Raw genomic sequence first — 22,512 nt, 5'->3', positions numbered from 1 at the left:
GCTCTCATTTTCCATCCTCTATCCTTGTTCTCCCCACACGTATCTCACACCTCTGTTTCACCCCTGTATTATAGGCATATTTCAGGTATGTGTGTACTAACCTCTGCAGCTGACTGTAAGGCCCCGAGGGGCAGAGAAGAATGCATGTTGTTCAGTTTTGTGCTCCTCCTTTCTGCTAGCAAAAATTCCTTGAACATAAATCAGTCAACACATTTTTTTGGTTGAATGTGTCATTAGGTCAAAGTGGAGAACACAGAGAGAGAGAAAAGTTACCAGCAGTGTAAGGTTGGGAAACCCCTCAAGAGAGTGAAGAGGGGAAAAGGTTTAGGGGGCAGGAATTGGGGTAGAAAAGGCAGAAAGAAGATAAAGAGGACAGGATATAACAAGAGTTGGAGATGACAGGAATGTGGGGTGATTGGGGGAAGATGGGTCAGTATAGGAAATTTTAAAAAATGTATGGAACAGGATCTTGTCTCCTAGTTAGGGTGAGAGCCAGGTAGGAATGGGGAGATTAACAATATCTCTTGGGTAGCAGGCACTATGTGGACACTTCCCATATGTTGTTTTATTTTTTAAAGCAACTAAAATTAGTTGACTTATATAGAACTTAGATATTTCAGTGGTACAAAAAATATCAATTATCTCTTTTAATCTGGAAAGTGGTTACTGCAAGTGTCATGGGTAATAACTAGAACTATAAATATACTGTAGAATTTGGAAGATGTAAGTCCCTGGCTTAGGACTTCCTCCTGCACAGGGACAGCTGGTGTGTGTGTGATACATGGGGTCACAGTGGATCCCTATGGAGTAAGAACACTAGTTCCCAACCCAGATATCAACTTTCTTTTTGGGGGGTGGGGGGAATCTGCCGTTGTTAAGAATAGGGAATAAAATATCAATATAAAAGTTATCTTCTCAAGGCAGATTCATAGGAGACAGGGTAAATTCTAGTGTCTTGTGTTGAGTTGCACTTGAGATTTATTTTACCAAAGGAACGATTTTGATAGATTATGTATTTAATAGGTTTTGTGGGTGGGCATGGAAATCTGGTAACCACTTACACACAGTTTATATGAGCAGGCTGCCGAGTTGCAAACAGCTGACTTACAAAATGAGCCTTCGGAATACCACCCGGCTTATGGACTTCCTCTGTGCCACTCATTTATGGTTTGAGCACCTTATCTTGTTTAATGTCTTGATGAAGAATTAGAAAATTAAGTGGGAAGGAAAAACACCTGTCAAGTGCAGAGAATCCTCCCTGTTACACAATAACAATGCAGGGCAGTTGATGAATAGAATGGGAGGAGCCCCTGAAAGTCATGGGAAAGACTGTGGTTATCTCGCCTCACCTCTTCTCTGCCTTGCTTTCTCTGCCTCATGCAGTCCATTGCCAAATAATATTTTTATTGTCATAAGCCACCTTAGTTAAATATTTAATTCTACAGAGTCATAACCAGGGACCAAAATGTCATGCATAGATTTTATGAAAGTAATAAAATGCTTCAGAGAGTACAGTTGCTCGGCGTGGGGCTCGTTGCATCTGATAAATTAGTCACATACCTGGTCATGTGTTTCCTTACAGAGTGACGATGGCTGCTTATCTGTGTGCAGCCTTGTTATTTGGAGGAAACAAAGATAAGAAGTTTTTGCTGTGTGTCTGAAACCCATGTGTAAAAAACTATTTTTATAGAGTAGCCTTCTTTTTCCTGCTCTCCTGCCCCTAAACTTTGGAGCAAAGTGAAATTTCCTGCAACAGCTGCTTGTAAATAGTAAGCGCTCAGTAAAGGCCCTCCTTTTATCTCCCAGCCGTTGCCTCCGTATTACATAAGAGAACCCTTTTCACATCCTCCAAATAGGCAGCTCTATACCTTTGTGAGTTGGTGAAAATACAACATGTAGCTGTGTTTTCTTATGACAAAAGGTTTATTCATTTTAGAAATACGGAAGCCTGTTTGCCTAAGCCTGTGATTTTAAATTTTTCCTTTTTTTTCTTATGTATTTCCTGAAGTTTCTACAAAAATGTAGTTTCCAAACAAAAATATTTAATGTTTCAAAAGGAAAATAATGCAAATATGCAGAAAGATGTTATCCATTATCCAGAGGTAATCACTATTGTCATCATCCTTTCTAGGGCTTTTCCTGTACATATATGTAATTGATATTTATTTTAGAATGAGACTGTATTGTATGCGAGGGCAGGCTAACTGCTAAGCGACCTTCGGTTTTCAGTGGGAATAAACTGTACCAGTCTATTTCTGCTTCACTGTCTGGGAAGGGGCAGTAGGTGGTGGTGGACGGGGCAGGGTGAGGCAGGGGATGCTCTATTCCACTCCCCTCCTTTCATGGAGTTCCCCCTTCTTGGCCTTCAGGATTTTCTTCATTGAGCCGGGCAACAGGGAAGAGAATGGAGGTGGGTGAGTGGGAGGACCTTGTCCTGAAAATGTGTCCATCATTTTTGTCCACATCTCATTGGCCAGAAGTTGGTCACATGACTGCAATTTATGCTCGGAAACGTAGTCTAGTTGCAGGTTCGAATCGAAAAGGGAAACAGTCTGTTGAACCACATGCTGCTCTCTAACTCAGTTGTGTAAACCGTTTTGAAACTTTCAAAAAAACCCAAATCGTTTATTTCGAACATGTTTTTGTGTGCAAAATCTGGTCCCCTCTCCATCTCTACCCTATGTGAAGCCCCACCGTCTCTTGCCAGATCTTCTTATAATTGGTCTTCCTGCTTCTGTTCTTGTTCGCCTGTAGTCGCCGACCCGCAACAACTGAAGGGGTCTTTTAAAAACTGAAGTCAAATTTTATCACTGTCCTGCTTGAAACTTTCCAAAGATGGTTGCATTAATACCCACCCTCTAATGAGGCGCCTCGGCTCTCTGACCCCACCGGCTGTGCTGCCCTCCCTCCCTCTGCTCTCCCTCTGGCCTCTCCCCTTGGACTTGCCCTCTGCAGGCGGTGGGACTTGCCAGCATCCCTGAGTGAAACTCCCCCCACCCCATCACCCGTCAGCTTCAGTGTCACCTCTCCAACCACCAGTCATAGATAGCCTCCCCTCTCGCTCTACTTAGTTACTTCTATTTAACTGTCATGTTGTTGTCAAAGCACTCAACCACCATCAGAAATCATCTGGCTTGTTTGTTGGTATATGCTTGTAATCCATCTTTCTGTTTTCTAGATTGTGGGTTCCTTGAGGCGGGAGGAACTCCATCTTGCTCCCATCTGTGCCCCCAGATAATGAGTCCTGCACGCGGTGGCTACTTAGTACATACTTGTGGGATGAATGAAGGTCTTGACTGATTCTCACGTATTTTTTTTTTTTTCCCAAGGATATCTGCTTCATTTTTTTTTTTAATTTTTGAATTTTATTTTATTTATTTTTTTATACAACAGGTTCTTATTAGTCATCGATTTTATACACATCAGTGTATACGTGTCAATCCCAATCGCCCAATTCAGTACACCACCACCCCACCCCCACCGCGGTTTTCCCCCCTTGGTGTCCATACGTTTGTTCTTTACATCTGTGTCTCAACTTCTGCCCTGCAAACAGGTTCATCTGTACCATTTTTCTAGATTCCACATACATGCGTTAATATACGATATTTGTTTTTCTCTTTCTGAATTACTTCACTCTGTATGACAGTCTCTAGATCCATCCACGTCTCAACAAATGACCCAGTTTCATTCCTTTTTATGGCTGAGTGATATTCCATTGTATATATGTACCACAACTTCTTTATTCATTCGTCTGTCGCTGGGCATTTAGGTTGCTTCCATGACCTGGCTATTGTAAATAGTGCTGCAGTGAACATTGGGGTGCATGTGTCTTTTTGAATTATGGTTTTCTCTCGGTATATGCCCAGTAGTGGGATTGCTGGATCATATGGTAATTCTGTTTTTAGTTTTTTAAAGAACCTCCATACTGTTCTCCATAGTGGCTGTATCAATTTACATTCCCACCAACAGTGCAAGAGGGTTCCCTTTTCTCCACACCCTCTCCAGCATTTGTTGTTTGTAAATTTTCTGATGATGCCCATTCTAACTGGTGTGAGGTGATACCTCATTGTAGTTTTGATTTGCATTTCTCTAATTATTAGTGATGTTGAGCAGCTTTTCATGTGCTTCTTGGCCATGTGTATGTCTTCTTTGGAGAAATGTCTATTTAGGTCTTCTGCCCATTTTTGGATTGGGTTGTTTGTTTCTTTAATATTGAGCTGCATGAGCTGTTTATATATTTTGGAGATTAATCCTTTGTCCGTTGACTCCTTTGCAAATATTTTCTCCCATTCTGAGGGTTGTCTTTTCGTCTTGTTTATGGTTTCTCACGTATTTTTAATGACAGTGTTATAGCCCATTGCACGGAATTGCCGTGAATATTTAACTGTCTACTTTTGTGGCTTTTTACTTTTTTTTTTTTTTAATAAATTTATTTATTTGGCTGCATTGGGTCTTCGTTGCTGAGCACAGGCTTTCTCTAGTTGCGGCGAGCGGGGGCTACTCTTCCTTGCGGTGCGCGGGCTTCTCATTGCGGTGGCTTCTCTTGTTGCAGAGCATGGGCTCTAGGCATGCGGGCTTCAGTAGCTGTGGCTCACGGGCTCTAGAGCGCAGGCTCAGTAGTTGTGGTGCATGGGCTTAGTTGCTCCGCGGCATGTGGGATCTTCCTGGCCCAGGGCTTGAACCCATGTCCCCTGCATTGGCAGGTGGATTCTTAACCACTGTACCACCAGGGAAGCCCCTACATTTTTAAATTAAAAAATGCTTTGATGACTCCGTTTAGCTAGTTTTGGGGGATTTTTATGGATTTTTTATTTTATTTTTATTTTCTTAGGATTGATTCCTAGGTGAGAATTTGTTTACTGAATGGGTGTATGTACAAAATATTAAGGTGTTTTGACCCTCCTGATTTGTTTCCCCATGTAGTTGAGGGGTCTGGTATAGCACACTCTCAATAATACTGGAAGGTGGGCTGGGAGGGGTAGGGGGTGGGAGTTTTGTCTGTCTTCATTGCTGTATCCCTAGATCTTAGAATAGATGTTCATGTTTACTAAATGAATAAATCAGTTTCCATAAAAAATTCTAGGTATCCCTTCAAGTAAATGTATTTTTATTCATTTATTCGTATAAATATTCCCTGATTTTTAAAATATATGCTTTTGCAGAGTAGGTCCGTCCAATGTAAGAACATTCACCCAACGTTAAACCTAAGGGAACTGGGTGTTAGCTGGGCTCATCCTATTCCTTAGAATCCAGACAAGGTTTCATTGAGCCCCCTATGGCGTTGGTGGAAAGTCCAGGATTCTGCCCAGGATTTCCGAGAATCCCAAGGGCTGTGAGACAAGGAGACAACCAGAATTCTTGTCTTCTCCTCCGTGACTTGTGATTGACTGTAGTTTGGTTTTCATCACACCGTCCCTTCTTTATTGCTCCCACATCAGTCACAAGTGCAAGACTAGGTGTGTTGCTCTGAGTTGGTCACTGGAAGAGTTACTGCTTTGTAGACCCTCCATCCTCCTCCTCCTCAAAGGTCCTTTCACCCTTCTGCCGCCAGATCACACATCTGCTTCAGCCAGCATCAAGGACGGGCCTGGAGATGTAGCGCTTTCCTTTAACAGTATCCACCCTCCGGGGGTTCCAGCCGTTGTCCCCCCTCTGCACAGAGGTGTCTGGGAGAATTGCTGATTTGCAATATTTGTCATTGGTGAGAGGGGCAGAGAGTTGGGATGGGGGAGTCAGGGAGATAGAAAAAAATAAGTTCCTCTCCAGCTGTTCCTTGTCCTCATTTCTTCTTCTGAATGATTCCTTATTCCCCCAAGTAAAGTCTTAACCCCTTCGCCTTGCAGCTGAGGATTTCATTTTAACCCATGGTTCTCAATTGGTGTGCTACGGGCACTAGTGGGTCATAAGCTCTTCCCAGGTGTACTAGGAACTGTCCACAGGTGTGTTGCCAAATTTTGATCCACGTGTAAAAATACTTCAACTGTGGCATTCCTTGAGCTGAGTAGGCCATAGGAGCTGTCAAATGATGGCTGTGGGGTACAGCCTGCTATGAGAAACAGAAAAGAGCCTTAGCCTAGATAACGTGCCAAGAAAGAATCCCTGGTAACGGGTGGTGAGCTGAGTGTGTAAGAGAAAGGGGAGGGCACTCAGCACCTGCTTAAAGGACCAAGGGAAGAGCATGTAACCCTGGGAGCTTTGGTAAACCATGTAGTAGGGTCCTGTTTTAGTTATCTCTGGCTTGGCTGAATCCTTTCATGAAGGTTGCCAAACGTATTAAATCCTGCCAGACTTGAATGCAGGCCTCCTTTGAAAGGGAATTATAAACACACACGTTTGTGTCCCTTGCTGTGTTTGCATGTGGGCAGCCTTGTGTCGGGGGTGGATGGTTGGAAGGATGAAGGATCCTGGAAAGTAAAGGTTCTCAAACATGGGTTCCAATTGCCTGTATGTGTGCTTGATCTGGGCAGCTAATTGATAAGGTTCAGCACCCTTTTCGCTCTATGTTTTATTTCACCCTGCCTTTATCTCCTTTGACAGGACATAACCTACAGATCATTTAGGGTTTCTTTCCCTCGCCTATGTCTTGACTAAACACATTGGGTAGATGAATTTCATATTACTTCTCTCTTGCCCCTCAGCACTTGGGTCCCCAAGGGCTCCACCCCTAGCCATTTTTTCTTCTCACTCGTCTTGGATAACTTCTCACAGATCTTGAACTCTACCTACAACTGTCAGCTCTACACTGATAACTCCCAAGTCTCTAGCCCAGACTAGATCTCTCTCCCATTTATCTATTTAGTCATCTCTTTTTTTTCCACCTGGTTGTTTCACAGGGCACCTTGAATTCAACTGAATCCTCTATTTCAATTTATGTTAAGAGTTAGTGACCCAAACTGGAAATCTGAGGGTTATCCTGGACTTCTGCCTGCCCTTCCCCCTAAGCCATCTCATCTCTCCTGAATGTCTTAGCCCTTAGACTAGACTTCTCCTGGCATGGCACCATCACAGGGTCCTGCGCTATCGTCTGCCCATCACTCTCAGTAGACCATCAGCATATTCATGTCTATATTTCACGTCCAAGCTCAATGCCCATAGGAGCTGCTTAGAAAATATTGGAATGAATAAATAAGCAGGTGGATGGGATGAATGTATGAATGGTTTCTGAGATATTTTTGGGGTGATTTCCGTTTAGGATGATGCTTTTTATTTCTTTTTACTGGAATGAGACATTATTTTTGTTTGCCAGCACCAACATTTTGAAACCGTAATTTTGAGGAAATATTTTACCACGTGAAATTCCTCTCTCTCAGGCCACACACACAAATATATTAACTTCAGAGGAGGAATTATTTATGAAATTTATGGTATGTTATTGCACTTGGGCATTTATCTAGGTGGTTTCGTGTGTGCGGTTGTGTTCTTGGTACAGCTGGGAAATATTTCCTGTCTGTGGCAGGAATCATTGATCTGCATGACCTAGTTTGAATTAAACTTGAGCTTAATTAACTTGGATGCTCTAAATGTCTAGGGTTGCAGGATTTCAGAGCTGGAATGTTGCTTTTTGAACTTCAGCGTAAGGAAGGATCGCCTATGCGTAAAGGGGAATCATTGACTTTGCATATCGGCTGAGAGAACGCTAGATTGAAAGTCCATTTTGTAAACTATTGTTTTTCCCTCTCCAACAGGGAGAGTCCCGTATCCTCAGAGTGAAGGTTGTTTCTGGAATTGATCTCGCCAAAAAGGACATCTTCGGAGCCAGGTATGTTTGCTTTGTTGTTGTTGGTTTTTTTTTAATTAATTAACTTATTTATTTTTGGCTGTGTTGGGTCTTCGTTTCTGTGCGAGGGCTTTCTCTAGTTGCGGCAAGCGGGGGCCGCTCTTCATCGCGGTGCGCGGGCCTCTCACTATCGCGGCCTCTCTTGTTGCGGAGCACAGGCTCCAGACGCGCAGGCTCAGTAATTGTGGCTCACGGGCCTAGTTGCTCCGCGGCATGTGGGATCTTCCCAGACCAGGGCTCGAACCCGTGTCCCCTGCATTGGCAGGCAGATTCTCAACCACTGCGCCACCAGGGAAGCCCCAGTTTGCTTTGTTATCTGGTAGGCTTCTGAAGAGAGTTGAAGCAAGCGCTTTCCAAGTTCAGGTGCATCGGAAGGACCCGGAGGGGGCGGGGGCGGGGCGGTGCTTCTTAGAGCAGAGATCGCTGGGCCCTGCCTCCCGAGTTTCTGATTGAGCAGGTGATGTTCATGCTGCAGCTGGTTCAGGGACCACATTCTTGCAGGGGTGTAGACCTTGTGTCACGGCGGCAGTTAGCAGGCTTGGCCTTCCTACGGGTTGATTTCATGAGGAAATTAGATTCAGATCTTTCTGTTTTTCTGCAGTGGAAAAATAAGTTTGAGATCATGTCTGTGTTCATTTTAATATATTCCTGTTTTTTGTTTTTTTGTTTTTAAAAAAACCCTAGCTGAGGGAAACAAAGTATTGTTTTGTTCCTGGGAGAGCTGGATATTTTTTGGCATGTGTAATTTTGGAATTAAGAGACTTGGTGATTTCTGTGGCATTTCCGGAAGCACTCGCAGCCTAATCGTTCTGGCTGTTTCAGCTTTTGTATTTTGAGTGCGGCACCTGGTATCCCTGTATCTTTCAGGCAGCCCTGCTGGCTCTTGACTGTGTTGCCTTAAGTTGCTGGAGTGGTGGCAGAGTGAAGTTTAGAGCTGCTTGGAACTGGGATTTGAACCAGATTTCGGAGAAGAAAGCCCTTTTGAGCTTTTGACCTAAAGGAGGATACATTAGCGATGATGTAGTCCAACTTCCCTGTTGAATGGAAACAGGAAAGGTTACTATTTAAATCCAGTCACATATGAGGCCCCCCGGTCCCTGCTCAGCGCCCTCTTCGAGTTGGGTATCCGATGGGGTTGAACCAGAGGGCCATGCTGGCCGCTAGAGTCACCACGTTGGAACATGGGGTCATCCTGTGAGTCTCCGGGACCATTGCCCGTAGAGACGCTCGGGTTCAGGGCCTCAGCCTGACACTGGAGACCCTGAGTGATGAGGCCTCGTTCTGTCCAGCTAACCTTGTCCTCCCCACACTGCGCAGAAGCCCTTGTCTGCCGTTGGTCGGCACACCTCTTTTATATTCTGTCCTGTTACCATGCCCATTTTGAGTTTTGTCTAGCAAAGAAATCGGTAAGTTACTAATGTGATTTGCGTTAACGAGCAAAAATAAATCCAGGCATATCTCACTTTATTGCGCTTCCCAGATACTGTTTTTTAACAAATGGAGGGTTTGTGGCCATCCTGTGTTGTCAGACGACGATTGACAGTTTTTAGCAAGAAAGTATTTTTAAGTTAAGGTATTTACACTTTTTAAAAAAGACATAATGCTACTGCACATCTAATAGACTACAGTATAGTGTAAACATAACTTGTATATGCACTGGGAACCCAAAATTCGTGTGACTCGTTTTATGGTGATATTCGATTTATTGCGGGGCTCTGGAACTGAGCCTGCAGTATCTCCGAGGTCTGCCTGTAAATAAGTAAAATTGATGCACGTTCAATATCAGGGAAATATTTTTTTAAATTTCTGATGCTTACGTGTACCCCAAATGACTAACTGAGGGTTAGCTTTCTGAGTTGTGTCACTGGGAAACCGCATGCTTTGGGGCACTGCCGCCAGCCTGAGCTGCAGGTGATGGGGTGGGGAGGGGCAGGGGAGGCACATCCCACCTGCAGGTTCTTTCTCATTTGACTGTGAAGCCACCCTGAGTGGTTTACCATGCGCCTGTGCTAATGCTCTAGCATTTCACTTGCCTCTTACTAAATTAGAGACGTCTATTGGAGACAGAGACATCTTTTTAGCATCTTTCTTCTATTGCTTAACACACAGAGCGCCAAGAACAGGACTGGGTCAGTTGGTTTTTAAATTTCAGTGTTTGCACGCTGGCTAGTAGATGGTGCTCTTATGTCAGAAATGCCTGTTGCTCTCACTGGCTCTTTGCATCAAATGTTAGAGTTTGGAAGGAAGAAGTTGGATTTGGAATATTACAGTCACTTTTCTTTCGATTCATTTTTGTTTTGTTTTATCCAAAACCCTTCATTAAAAAAAATGAAATTGATTCAGATTGTGTTTTTTAGCCTGTTCAGAAGCTCTGAGGTTAAAATTGGTAGCAGAATTGGGCTCCAAATCATAAAAGAGCCAGGCAGATCTGAATTGTTACCATTTATATGAAAAGAGGAAGAGTTATTTCTTCGGGGCAGGGTTGAGAGGAATTATAGATAATGCCTCAGGATGTTCAGTGGAAAGAGAAATAGTGTTGCGGCTTCACGAACCGAGTGCCAGAAAATGAGCCAGAAGCTCTGAATCTGCGTTCTGCCCTTCACTGTCTTAGTTTAATAAATTCAACACACACACCCCTGCCTGCCTGCCTCCCTCCTTCCCTCTCCCCGTCTCAGGGGCCAGAGTGCTCAAAGGACCCATTTGCCAGTGAGTGGGTGCCAGTTGGAGGGTTAGGTGACCATGCAGGGTCCCGCCGCACTGGCATCTCCCTGGAGAGTGGCGCCGGTTCTTGCCTCATTATTTTGCCTGGTGACCTGCGGTCTCTTCCACGTTGTCTCATGCACATCCTTTCAACCCACCTCTGTCACAGTACGTTAGCAGAAAGCAAGGAGAGCAGTTTCCTCGTCACCGGCGGGCTGGGGTCAGGGAGAACCCCAAGATGACTCTGGTTGGCTGGCAGCGCTCATGTGTCCTGGGGGAGTAGCCGTGAGTGTGGCAGGTGTTGTAATGTCTTCTGCGCTGTCCCCTGGAGTGAGACCCTTTTCTCCGTGTCCTTCCGAACCGCAGGCCGGCAGGCCCCCCTTCTCTCCCAGCCTGTCACTGAATCTTCCCTCCACCTCTGTGTCTTCCAGGACCCTGATTCTCCCTTCACAGAAGGAGGGCTGGGTAGGCACTGGGAGCCCTGATGGATGGAGGAGGAAGGACAGTTTTCCTCAGCAGCAGCGTCAGGCACTTGGAAGTGGTAGAAATCATACAGGCTTGGATGTGCTGGAAGACGGATTTACAGTCTCTCGAGTCAAAGGAGGCTGCCTGGGTCACGTGGCCTGAGGGTGGGGGAGGGCCGGGCGTGTTGGTCGGAGTAGGTGATGCTGGAGGGTACAGCAGTGCACTCCTAGATGGGCTCCTTGCCCCGCAGAGGCTGCCTGAGGCTCCAGCTCTGAGGACTGGCATCTGTGGGGCCCTGGCCTCTAGGCCTCCCTCTCAGCTTGGTCTCATGAAGACCACCCTTTTCCAAAACAGAAGTGGGTGCCCTCTGTATGCAGTGTTTGTAACATGATATTACTTCCCTTTTGACGTGTTATTGGCATTTTACACATGGCCTGCCTTTTGAAAGAGTCTGATTTTCTTTTGCCCAGGCTTTAAAAAAAAAAAAGAAACTTTCCACTCACCGTGCACCTGAAATACCCTTCTCCTTACCTGCTCTCTCTGTCCCAATCCAGTGCTGAGGACACAGGATCACTTTCCAGCTTCCATCCAGCAAATTCTGACTTTATTAAAAGAGTCTTTATTGTTGGGAATGTCCTGGCGGTCCCATGGTTAGCACTTGGCGCTTTCACTGCTGGGGCCTGGGTTCGATCCCTGGTCGGGGAACTAGGATCCCACAAGCCTCGAAGTGCAGGTATTTAAAAAAAAAAAAGCCTTTGTTGGAAGAAGATTTGATAATTGAGCTGTTGCTCCCCTGGAACTTCTCAGCAGTTGGTCTGTGTGGAGAATTGCCACAGTAGAGAAAGATGTTTTCTTTTGGACCCTACCTTCAGGTGGAGAAGGGCAATCCTATAATCTGTCATCTAAACAAGGGACACTCTTGTTTGCAACAAATGCTTAATCAAATGGGATGTCAGGACATGGGATGTAGATGGAGACGGTGGTCACCTTGGGTCAGAGGCATCCAACTGTTAAGATCTATACTGTGAAAAAAAAATGCTGTGCAAGGGTTTTGAGCGTTTGCTGTTGTTGCTGTCTTAAGCTTGGCCAAAAGAAAATCAGACTCTTTCAAAAAGTAGGCCATGTGTAAAACGCCAATAACACATCAAAAGGGAAGTAAAATCATGCTGGAAACACTGCATACAAGAGGGTACCCACTTCTATTTTGGAAACAGGTTGTCTTCGTGAGACAAAGTGCAGCGTTAGGGGATCAAGGTGACACCGCCACCTGGGAGGTCCCTTGGATGCTGTGCTGGTGGATGGTTTGTCGCTACTCGCTTTCTGAAGTGACCCACCGACATGTCCACACCTCCCACTCTCCAGCCTGCTGCAGAGCGTTTGAGCTGAGGCGAAGACCTAGCCAGATAAATCCCCTCCTTGCCTGGTTGGATCTGCATTCCCCTGTGGGCTGAAATCCCAGTTTCCTGTTAAGGTGGAGGTTTCACATCCCTTTGTAAGGCAGTGTGCCACGCCCTCTCTGGTTGGTTTGCCGCTGCCTGCTTTTCCCTGCTCATCCCTGCACACAGCACACTCTTTCTTTGCTCCCTCCGCCCCTCTGCACCCCTGTCCTCACCCTCACCTGCCAGGCAGCTCGGCCGGTCATCTCCTCTGCTGGTCCCTCCCAGTCCCCCAGCAGATTACTTCCTGTCTTTCATATGCCCTACAACCTGGAAGTATTATGTGTCCCTCTGTTGTTGTTTTATGATTATAACTATTTCTTTCTCCCAGACTACATTTTTAGCTTCTGACAGCTAGGGTTTATTTTATTTACTTTTTACTCTCCCTGCCTTACACGATACCAGCACGTAGTAGATTCTCAAGAAATATTTACGGAAAGAGTGAATGATGACCTCATCTCTTCCCCGCTTCCCTGCTTTTCCTGCCCCTTCACTGAAAACTCACCTTCCTCTAAGTGCGCCGTGGAACATGCTGCTTCTTGCCTTTGCGGGTGTTTCCCCCTCTGCCCGGAGTTTGCTTACATCCTTTCTGGCACTGCTCGCCCAGCTCTCCAGGTCCAGTTCACGTGGCAGCACCTCTGCTGGGCTCCCCAGCCCAAGAGGAGAAAACAACTCTTGTGCCTAGGCTGTCCTGGTTCCACAAGTTTCCCCCTCCCTCCAGCCCCGGTCTCAGCTCGGAGGCTGTAGCTCTTATTCCTGTTTGTCGGCCCAGAGAGATCCTGGCACATGGCGGTTGCTTGACTTGACTTCAATAGTAGAATCTAGTAAAAGAACCTAAGCTATGGTGCAGGGTCGCCAGCCTGGAGGAAGGGTCACTTTTTTCTAATTCTCAGAGGTGCCCTTAGCTCATCAGGCATCTCCCTCACCCCCACCCTGCCATCCAGGGCAAGTGCTTTTTGTAATTCTCACAAAGGGCCTGTGTAGACCAGTGGAGGAGGCCTGCCTAGGACTCTGCAAAAAGGTGAGCGTGGAGGAGGGATTGAGGGAAGCGAGCACGAAGGCTGGTGTCAGAAAAGCATCTCGGGGAGCCAGCGGGATGGCAGGCAGGAAGGGTCTCCGTTTGATGCTGATGTCTTTGCAGAATCACTGCTTCAAAGCCCACAGAAGGGAACACACTTGCTTGTGGTGGAGGATATAGAAACTTCTGCTTGGGGGGCATGAGGCTGAGCTGGGGCTGCAATGGAAGGTCAAGACCCTGCAGCAACCACTTAGTCTTAGGGTCAGGATGGAGCCATTGGCACGAGTCATGGGTTGGGGAGCATGTGGCTGTCATTTCAGACAGGAGAAGTAGAGGCGGTGGGCCGGGCTCTTCACGGGCAGTTACAGGTGGGGTCGGTGGGACCGCTCTGACTTCCCTGGGAGCCTTTTAGGTACTTTCTGATGCGGCAGGGATGAGTCCTGCTGTTTGGCCACAGTGATATGTGCAGTTTGGGGTCCGTGAGTCATGCTTTCCTAAAATGGGGTATAAGGAAGGAGGGGAGCGAGTCACGATAGCTCATGTTTATTGAGTGCGTCCTACGTGCCAGGCATGGCCTGACCTATCTACACAGGAGCTCGTTTGATTCTCCCAAAAGTCCTTATGCCGCAGGCCCTATTCTTCTTTCCATTTTGCAGATAAGGAAAACACGGCAAGAAAGAGAAGTTGCAAAGTCTGTATACCACTAGTAAGTTTTAGAGCTGTGAGCTGAGTGAGAGCCTAGGCTCTTAAGTTATTTACAGACTATTTTGAGTGCTTCCAGGTTGGCTGGCCCAGTGCATGGAACGTGATATGAAGTCATCAGAGTCTGCCTTTATGAAGAGGGAATAATTATCTCCATTTTTAGGTGAGGAAGTTGAGGTTCAGAGAGATTGTCATCAGCCCAAGATGAAACCACTCTGTAGTGAGTGGTGGGACCAGCTGAGTCCAGATTTATCTGACTTCAGAGCTCTTTCCCAAGGTGCGTTAATACTCATCTTGAACGGCCAAGGTTCAGCCATTGGATGGGCCATTGGACTAGATGACTGTTAGATTTGATGACTAGGCATTTTTTAAAAAGCAGATTTAAAGAACTAAGCCAGTGTGTGTGATGGCAGCTAATCAAGTGCCTAGAATTGTGAGTGAATATCATCAAGTATTAGATTTCGAATAGATAAGATCTTTTTTTTAAACCTAAAATACCTTTTCGAGTTTCAAACTGTATTCTTTTTCAGTTAAGCTTGTATCTTAAGACATCTAACCTTCTGTCATAGGCTTAAGTGGTAACTGAATAGGATCATTTTAATGCAAGTTTTAGATCTACCCTCCCCCCTTTTCCTCCTTAATTATGATCAGAGTCTTTATTCGAGGTTACAGTGGGTGGAATGCCTTTGAGACTATAAAGCTGCTCCTTAAAATTGAGCAATGCTGGCGAAGACAGACCAACTCCAGAATTTTATGCGTTTGTGCAGAAAGTCTCAGGACCCAAATTTCACAGTTGCTTCTTTATTGTGTGGGTTGAGCCTCAAGTTAGACCTGTTTGGGTTGCTCTCATTTTTTCTTTTGGCAGCTGGTGATTTAAAATTTAAAACACATACGACTCGGACATTGGAGGGATGTGGTCAAAAAATCCTTCTGTCTTCCAGTAATTGAGACTGATGGGGACTTAATGCCACCTAATGAGAGCTCTGTGGCACCAGCTCACTCCAGTCCCCACTGTCTAGATTTAAGTTAACATTTTGCCACATTGGCTGCATCTATTTTTTTTTTCCTGAAGTATTCAAAAGTGAATTACAGACCTCATGACACTTAGCCCCTAAATACTTCAGCCTGTGTCTCTAGGAGAAAAAAAAAAGCATATTCCTTCATAACCATCATGCAGTTTTCACAAAATTAACAATAATTGCCTGCTGGACTTTATTACCTAGTCCGTTATCTGAATTCCCCCAACTGGCCCTGAAATGCCTTTTACAAGTGGGCTGTTTAAACCAGAATTCAGTTGAGAATCATGTATTGCAGTTAGCTGTGAGGTCTCTTAAGACCCTGTTAATCTAGAACAGTCTTCGCTCCCCTTTTTGAATGACCTTGAGGGGTCAGTAGGTCATCTCTCTGACCACATTTGATTGTTTCCTGTGGTATCATATAATGTGTTCTTCTTTCTCCTGGGTTTCCTGTACCTTAGGAGTTGGATCTAAAAGGTTGATCAAATTCAGTTTAAACTTGTAAGACAGGAATGGGGGATGCTATTTGATCAGGAGGGACCCAACATCTGGTTGTCCCGTAACTGATGATGCTAAAATTCATCCCTGGGTTAAAGTCTGTTCACTCCACTGTTAAATTACATTTTCCACCAGGGGACCAGCAAGAAATGGGCGAGGTGATAGTTTGGCACTAGATACACGTAAATTTTAAACACTAATTTGCTTTTTCTCCCAAAGGATTAGAAATTGTTTTTTCTTTTGCCCCTTTTGGAAAACAGCGCACAAAAGAACTCTCCTCCTTTTACAGATTGAGAAACCTTGAGGCCATAAGTACCTTGAGGGTCCCCTTGCTAACTGTCCGCACTTCTAGGACATGATGAGGCCAGGGTTTGTATAGTGTCAGGGTTTGTATAGTGTGGGTTCTAGACTGAACCCACAGGTGTGTCTCTTTGGCCCGTGGAACACTAAAACAAAGAAATAGAAAATTTGAGCCAACGTTTGGGAGATTTCTTATTAAAAAACCAGATTTCTAGGTTTCTGGAGAATCTCGACAACCTAGACATCCTGGCCCGTGTTCCCGTGAGGCCGCGTGGCTGGAGCTGTGTGCTGGTGGCGCCCTTTGGGTAGGGCCGTGCCCTTGGGGCCACCATGGACCCCACACCTCCTGCTGTGTTGTGTGTGGCCGGTCTCCCCCACTGACCTGGCCCTGAGGCCCCTGGAGGGACCGCCTGCGTTTGGTGTTGACCCTGCCCTGGGTGGTCTTCGGCGTGTTGAGCTGACCTCCCTGCAGCACACCTGGCCCTTTACGCTCTGCTGACACTGTGTTTGTGACCTGCCAGCTCTGTGCAAAACTCCCTCTCCCTCTGGAGGCCTGTTGGAGCAGCCTTAGCTATCTAGGGCGTTGCTGAGAATCACAACAGCAACACTAATGGCCTCTGGGTCAAAAAGTATTTGTCTTAAAATCCTTGCACCTAAGAGCTCTTACAGTTAGTCACGTGAGAGCACAGAGCACCCAGCTCTCAGACTGTTTATTCTAATTGTTCTCCCCTGACCCCCGAACCCTGAAATGACGTTAAAAGGTATTAACCCTTTCCTCCCAAATAAAGACCTCTTCTAATTCCGCAGCAGGCACACAGCTTTTTATATATTTGTGCTTATCTCCTGGTCTTTGAATGGATGAACAGATGCAACATCCTTTTTTTTAAAAAATAATTAATTTTTTTTTTTTTTTTTTTTTGGCCACACCATGTGGCATTTGGGATCTTAGTTCCCTGACCAGAGATTGAACCCATGCCCCCTGCAGTGGAAGCGCGGAGTCCTAACCACTGGACTGCCAGGGAAGTCCCTGCAACATCCTTTCAAAATATGTCAGTCACCGTTTGCACACCGTTCAGGCCACCAGGTTTCCCAGACAGAGACGTGAGGAGTGGCAGATGGGTCAGTGCGCAGGGCAAGCACGTCTCCATCCTGCCTTAAGCCCCAGGCTTGCTGTCCTAGAGCCAGTGCCGTAAGAATGGATGTTTAGAATGATCTGGACTCCCTGAAGGGGCTATGCTGGAGTATGTACTGATTCAGAATTCAGGGACTATCTGATCAGTTTAAAACTATACCCATATAGACTGGCCTTTGTGTCTTTCCAGTTTTGGTAAATAAGGGGGTGAAGTAGACGGGCCACATTTATGTACCATTTCCTGCTGTTATGTTAATGAGAATCCCTTGTTCAGAATCCCCTCCTTTGCCTCAACTCCTGACACATGAATGTGTTGGCATCTGTCACCTAAAGGGCCTGGGCTCTGCCACCTGCTTTAACACAGAGAGGAGGGAAAATTGCAGGATGTCTTGCCCTTACCTTCATCAGCGATGGACGATGCTCTGGTCCCTGAGTCTCTAGGGCAGGGAATTTGATGCGTTTTAGGAAGATAAGGGCGCCCCACATGTAGCAGGTGCTTGATAAATTTTGTTCATCTGGTCATAGTGGAGCCTGAGAAAATGGAAAAATTAAAAAGCAGCTGAAGAGCCGTGGGCAGTATTTTACTCCACTAGCATAACTAATTACAGAGGGCACCAGTGGGGGTTGGAAGTCTGAGGATGCCTCTGGGGAGCGGTGAGGTTGGACCCTCTGCCTGACATCGCTGTGTCCCGGGGCCCCAGCATCCTTCCTCTGCCTCCCGCCCCACCTACCCACCCAACCCCGGCCAGGCCGCCTCCCTCTCCTCCTTCCTTCCTTCCTCTCTTTCATTCCTCAGCTTCCTGTGTCCCCCCCAGCTCACCCTGCTAGCCTTACTCTTGCTTGATCCTAAAGTTTATTCTATATTTGTCTCCCAGAAGTTCCCCTTTTGGTGATGGGAAAGGACGTAGGGAGCTAAAGTATTATAAGGGAGGGAATGTTGCCAACTTGAGATGAGTCAGAAGTGAAAGCATTTTGGAATGTGTAAGACAATGAAGACAATATTTATTTTACAGAAATGGAGCTAACAACCCAGCCTTCAGGAGCACAGCCAGTAGGTATCGCATGGAGAGAGGTCTGACGTTCGGATGGCAGAGGGTGCACTGCTATAGTTTCATCACCAAAGGAATAAGGGAGACGTTCCTCTGTCCGTTAATGGTTCCCCAGTGTTTTAGGTGAGGGCTGACTCTCCAGCTCATTCTCAGTGGTAAAGCCTGGAGGAGGCCTTGAGGGTGGGCTCACTGTGCACCTGCATTGACAAAAATGGCATCATTGAAGGTGAAAAAATTGTTGTACCTGAAAGAAATGCTTTTCAAAATGCACAATCCACAATCCATTTTGGTTTGCAAGGCAGAAATAGAGACACAGATGTAGAGAACAAATGTATGGACACCAAAGGGGGAAAGCGGCGGGTGGGATGAACTGGGAGATTGGGATTGACATATATACACTAATATGTATAAAATAGATAACTAATAAGAGCCTGCTGTATAGCACAGGGAACTCCACTTCGCTGTACAGTGGAAACTAACACAACATTGTAAAACAACTATACCGCAATTAAAAAAAAAAAAAAGAATCCATTTTGGATGCATCTCTGTGGAACCCCAAAATATTATTTTTCAGATCCAAATCTCATGTTGGATTATTGCATCTTCTAAGAAACATTCATAAAATTATTTCTATTTAATGTTTATATTTAGGGCAGGAACCTGGAAAATTAAGTTTTTAAGACTGCCTTAGAAGTTTACCAAGCTGGCAGGTTCTTCCGTGGTAAAGACAACCTTTCCTAAGTGCTGCAGGCAGTCTGAATCGGGGCCAGCAAACCTTTTCTGTAAAGGGCCAGAGAGTAAATAGCTGAGGCTTTGCAGGACTTATAGTCTCTCAAGATAGTACTAAAGCAGCCAGGACAGTATCTAAATGAATGGGCTTGGCTATGTACCAGTGGCCTGTGGGCCATAGTTTGCCCACCCCTGAGAGTATAAGCTGTTGATTCTCTATAACATATGTATTTAGAACTGGGGGTGCCAGTATTATTTGGTCATGATTTCCAGATTAAACTATTTCATTGAGCTGTTGGTTGGTCAGTGACCGACAGGAATTTAGCCAGTATTGACTTTTTGGGCATGAGGGAGTAGGGTTCCTAGATGCAGCAGTAGCTTTTAATTTTTTTCCTTTGCTCGCCAAGGGCTGCATGCTTACAATACAGCTTATGAAACGTTCTACATAGGCACTGTGGATTTTAAAGTCTGCAAATGAATACAACTGTAAAATGTTTTTGTCTTAGAGAAAATGATTTCTCAGTGCTTTGTATATAACTACACAAGTAAGAAATAAATTTGAATTTATATGCATCCCAGCAGATGCAGACACATCGTTTAAATCAGGGTGTGGCCATTAAAATATTGCCTCTTTTCTCTACCGAATATTTCTTAAACTTATGACCTTACTGCCAGTAATGTTTAATAAGGAATCTGCAATGTGTAACTCCTCAGTAAATTATTAAAAGAACTGGCATTCCTACTGTATAATATCAACACAAGTGATACAAAGTATGCCTTGCCCCAATGGGTATGTGCTAACATTCCTTCTGGCTTGCCGAGAGGGATGGGGCATAAATAAACTGCAAGGTTTGTTTCCAAGTCTGTCTTTGGTTGTTACAGGTACATTGTTGTGCTTCCCCTTTTGAAGAACTGATTATTGTTTCAAAGTCTCTGCTATTTTTAGATGCTCGAAATTAGGCATTCAAGATTGGAAGGTAGAGAAGCAGTTGAAAGAAATGCTGTGTTTCAAGTTTGAGGGCAACTGGTTGTGAAATCAAAATGGATGAATCATAACTTTATCACAGTTTTTCTTTTTGCTAGTGAGAAAATGATAGTGTTGGTTATATAGCCTCTCGCTCTCACTCTCACTTGTAAACTCTTGGGAGTTCATTGCACACAGTGGCTTTAATTTTGTTGAAGTGATTTTCAATGTTATCTGCAGTTTGGACAGCAGAAGAAAACATGCAAATTCCTTCCTTCCAAAATGGGTTACTGGCTCCCTGCAGTGTGATTTCATTTTCTCTATGTTATTAAGTATGTAGTCAAACCATCATGTGCTAGAAATGAGATTTGAGTGACCATATACCTCAGTCAGGCTCTTTTGTTTGCAAAAACAACAACAAAACCAGTTTCTTGGCCTGAAATGTCAAAATATTTGTTCTTTCTCTGGACTAATCTTTCTCAGTCGGTGACTCCACCGTCTGTCTGGGCATCCAGGTTAGGGACCCGGGAGTTGTCCTTGGCCGGCTCATCCCTCCAGCTCTGCCTGGTCTCCATGTTTGTGCCGAGGGCTTCCTGAGCGGGGTTCACACCTTCACGTCTGTCCTCTGCATACAGAGAATGCTCCCTCTCAAACAGACCGTATTCCGCTCCTGGCCGACCCTCCAGCGGCCACTCGTTGCGGTGGATCCAGGTCCTGGCTCCTTAGCCACGACTCCACCGCCCTCCTGGGCGGCCGTTGGCCTCGGCCTCCCCCAGCAGCCGTGCTCAGTCCGTGCCTTTGCCGGCCCCCAGGACGACCACCCCTTTTGCACAGTCACCTCTTTCACAACGACCCCCAGTGAGATCTCCCGCAGGCAGCTTTCCCTGGCTCTGCGCCCACCTTGCCCAGGTGTGCGGCCTCAGCTTCGTTTGCACATCACTGTGCTCAGTGGTCACACTGCACGGTGTTGGGACTTTGCTAGACCGTCATCTCCGCACCCCGCTGTGGTCCCACGCTGGGCACCAAATCCCTGACAGCCGTCGCCACTCCCTCCCCTTTTAACGCACCTGGCAAACTATGGCGCATGCGCATTCCTCACGGCCTCGTTGGTTCTCAGAGCCCTCCCTGCCACTAGGCTGAATTTATTTTTCCTGCTTTTGTACCCTCCCAGTGATTTGTACATGCCCCTATTTTTCTTACCCTCTCATCTCATAATTTTTTATTTTATTGTTCTGTATGTATTGTTAAGCCCCTCATTCTTTGCAATACTCAGGTTATACATTTTAATAATATAAAAAGTCTCTACCAGCACGTACCACATTACTTTTAGCTCCTTCCTACTTTGAAGTTACCACAATTGCCTTTAACTTTAAGGAGTGCCTCACCCTTAACCCCTCCGTCCATGTAAAGTTCACTGGAGGAGAGGAATTGGGAAGCATCCCTAATCATCAAGGCTTCTGAAGGGCTCTTTCTTGTGTTAAGGGTCCACTCAGGTGTATGGGGGAATTATAGCTCCCTCTGGTGGCCAGATCATCAGGTGCATTTTTGTTCTGGACTCTTAAAATGGTATTCAAATCTAATAATTCTTTGGAGTTCTTTTTTAATTTTTTAAATAATTCAAATCTTGTTTGTTTTGGCAGGTATTTAAATCATTCTCAAGTAGGGACACTTATACAGAGGAATGAATAATTTTACTTTAAGCAGCCCATACTTTTTACACAGTTGGGTTTTAAAGTAGACAGTACATAGCATTTAAACTTCATTTCCACCCTTTTCCCTTCCCTTCCCCTGCCAAATAATTTCCTAAACTTGTAGAATCATCAAAATAAAATGCCACGAACTACAAAGGAATAATTTACTAATATTGGGAAGAAATGAAATTCGTCAAATGAGGGTCCAGTATGGGCCCAAAGACAAAATGAATTTAATGCATTTTTAGTTTCACATTTTAATGGATCAGAGCTTCAAAACACATTTCGTTTTCTTTATGAAAGGAACTTCCAGACTGACATTCTTAATATAGAAAAATATTATAAAGAGTTAGCTATATCCACGCTAATATGGGAAACAGGTATGGATGGTCTCAAAAATAATTGTATTTGGCTTTGGAAATTAAAAAATATCCTTTAATATGGTTCTGTCTGAGGTTGTGGGAGTTTTTAGCATTACAGAGAAGTTAATGAAAGCAATGCATGATGTGAAAAACAGACTCAGGAAGACTAGAGAGGTTTTAACATTTTTCTCTTGTCATCTCTTCCGTGTAGCTAAATTTTTAAAGATGCGTGTAGACAGCAGTGCTTTTCAGATTGATGACAGTGACCCTCAAAGAACAATAGCAGCAGCAATTTAAATTGTTTTAAATGCAAGATTGGCTAATTTTCTCTCAGGTATGCTTGGGGTTTTTTGGATAAAATTCTCTTGGGAGCAGGGGAAGGGGTCATGAGTCTTCATGGGCAGCCTGCCTGAGTGGGTAGGTTACAGTCAAGGGCTTATTTAAACAGCAGGGAGTGGCTCAGACACCCCCAGAGGAAAACAGCATGGGTTATTTCTCTACTCATTTTGCAATAATGTTCTTTTCTCCCTTTGCCATTTCTTCATGTCTGCAAATACTGACAAAACACCATGAGGGCTTTCAGTGGGACAGAAAAATTGGGGAGGTACTAGGGAGAAAAAAGCGTGTGTCAGTTTGCGATGGTGTTAAAAGAGTTTAATTTCTTTTCAGTTGA

The 22,512-nt window shown here is 45.1% G+C and overlaps 1 protein-coding gene across 2 annotated transcripts in view; it reads left to right on the top strand.

Moving 5' to 3' along the window:
* Positions 1-22,512, top strand: part of NEDD4L (NEDD4 like E3 ubiquitin protein ligase) — a 336,292-nt gene that overhangs the window by 99,990 nt on the left and 213,790 nt on the right. For both annotated transcript variants that reach the window (XM_061170523.1, XM_061170522.1), the window contains exon 2: positions 7,686-7,759. In XM_061170523.1, the coding sequence (XP_061026506.1) occupies positions 7,686-7,759 (74 nt within the window). The remainder of the gene's footprint in view (positions 1-7,685; positions 7,760-22,512) is intronic.

The sequence above is a fragment of the Eubalaena glacialis genome, chromosome 15 (genome assembly GCF_028564815.1).
Source record: "Eubalaena glacialis isolate mEubGla1 chromosome 15, mEubGla1.1.hap2.+ XY, whole genome shotgun sequence".
Classification (NCBI taxonomy): Eukaryota; Metazoa; Chordata; class Mammalia; order Artiodactyla; family Balaenidae; genus Eubalaena; species Eubalaena glacialis.
This window is presented reverse-complemented; position numbering and strand designations above follow the sequence as displayed.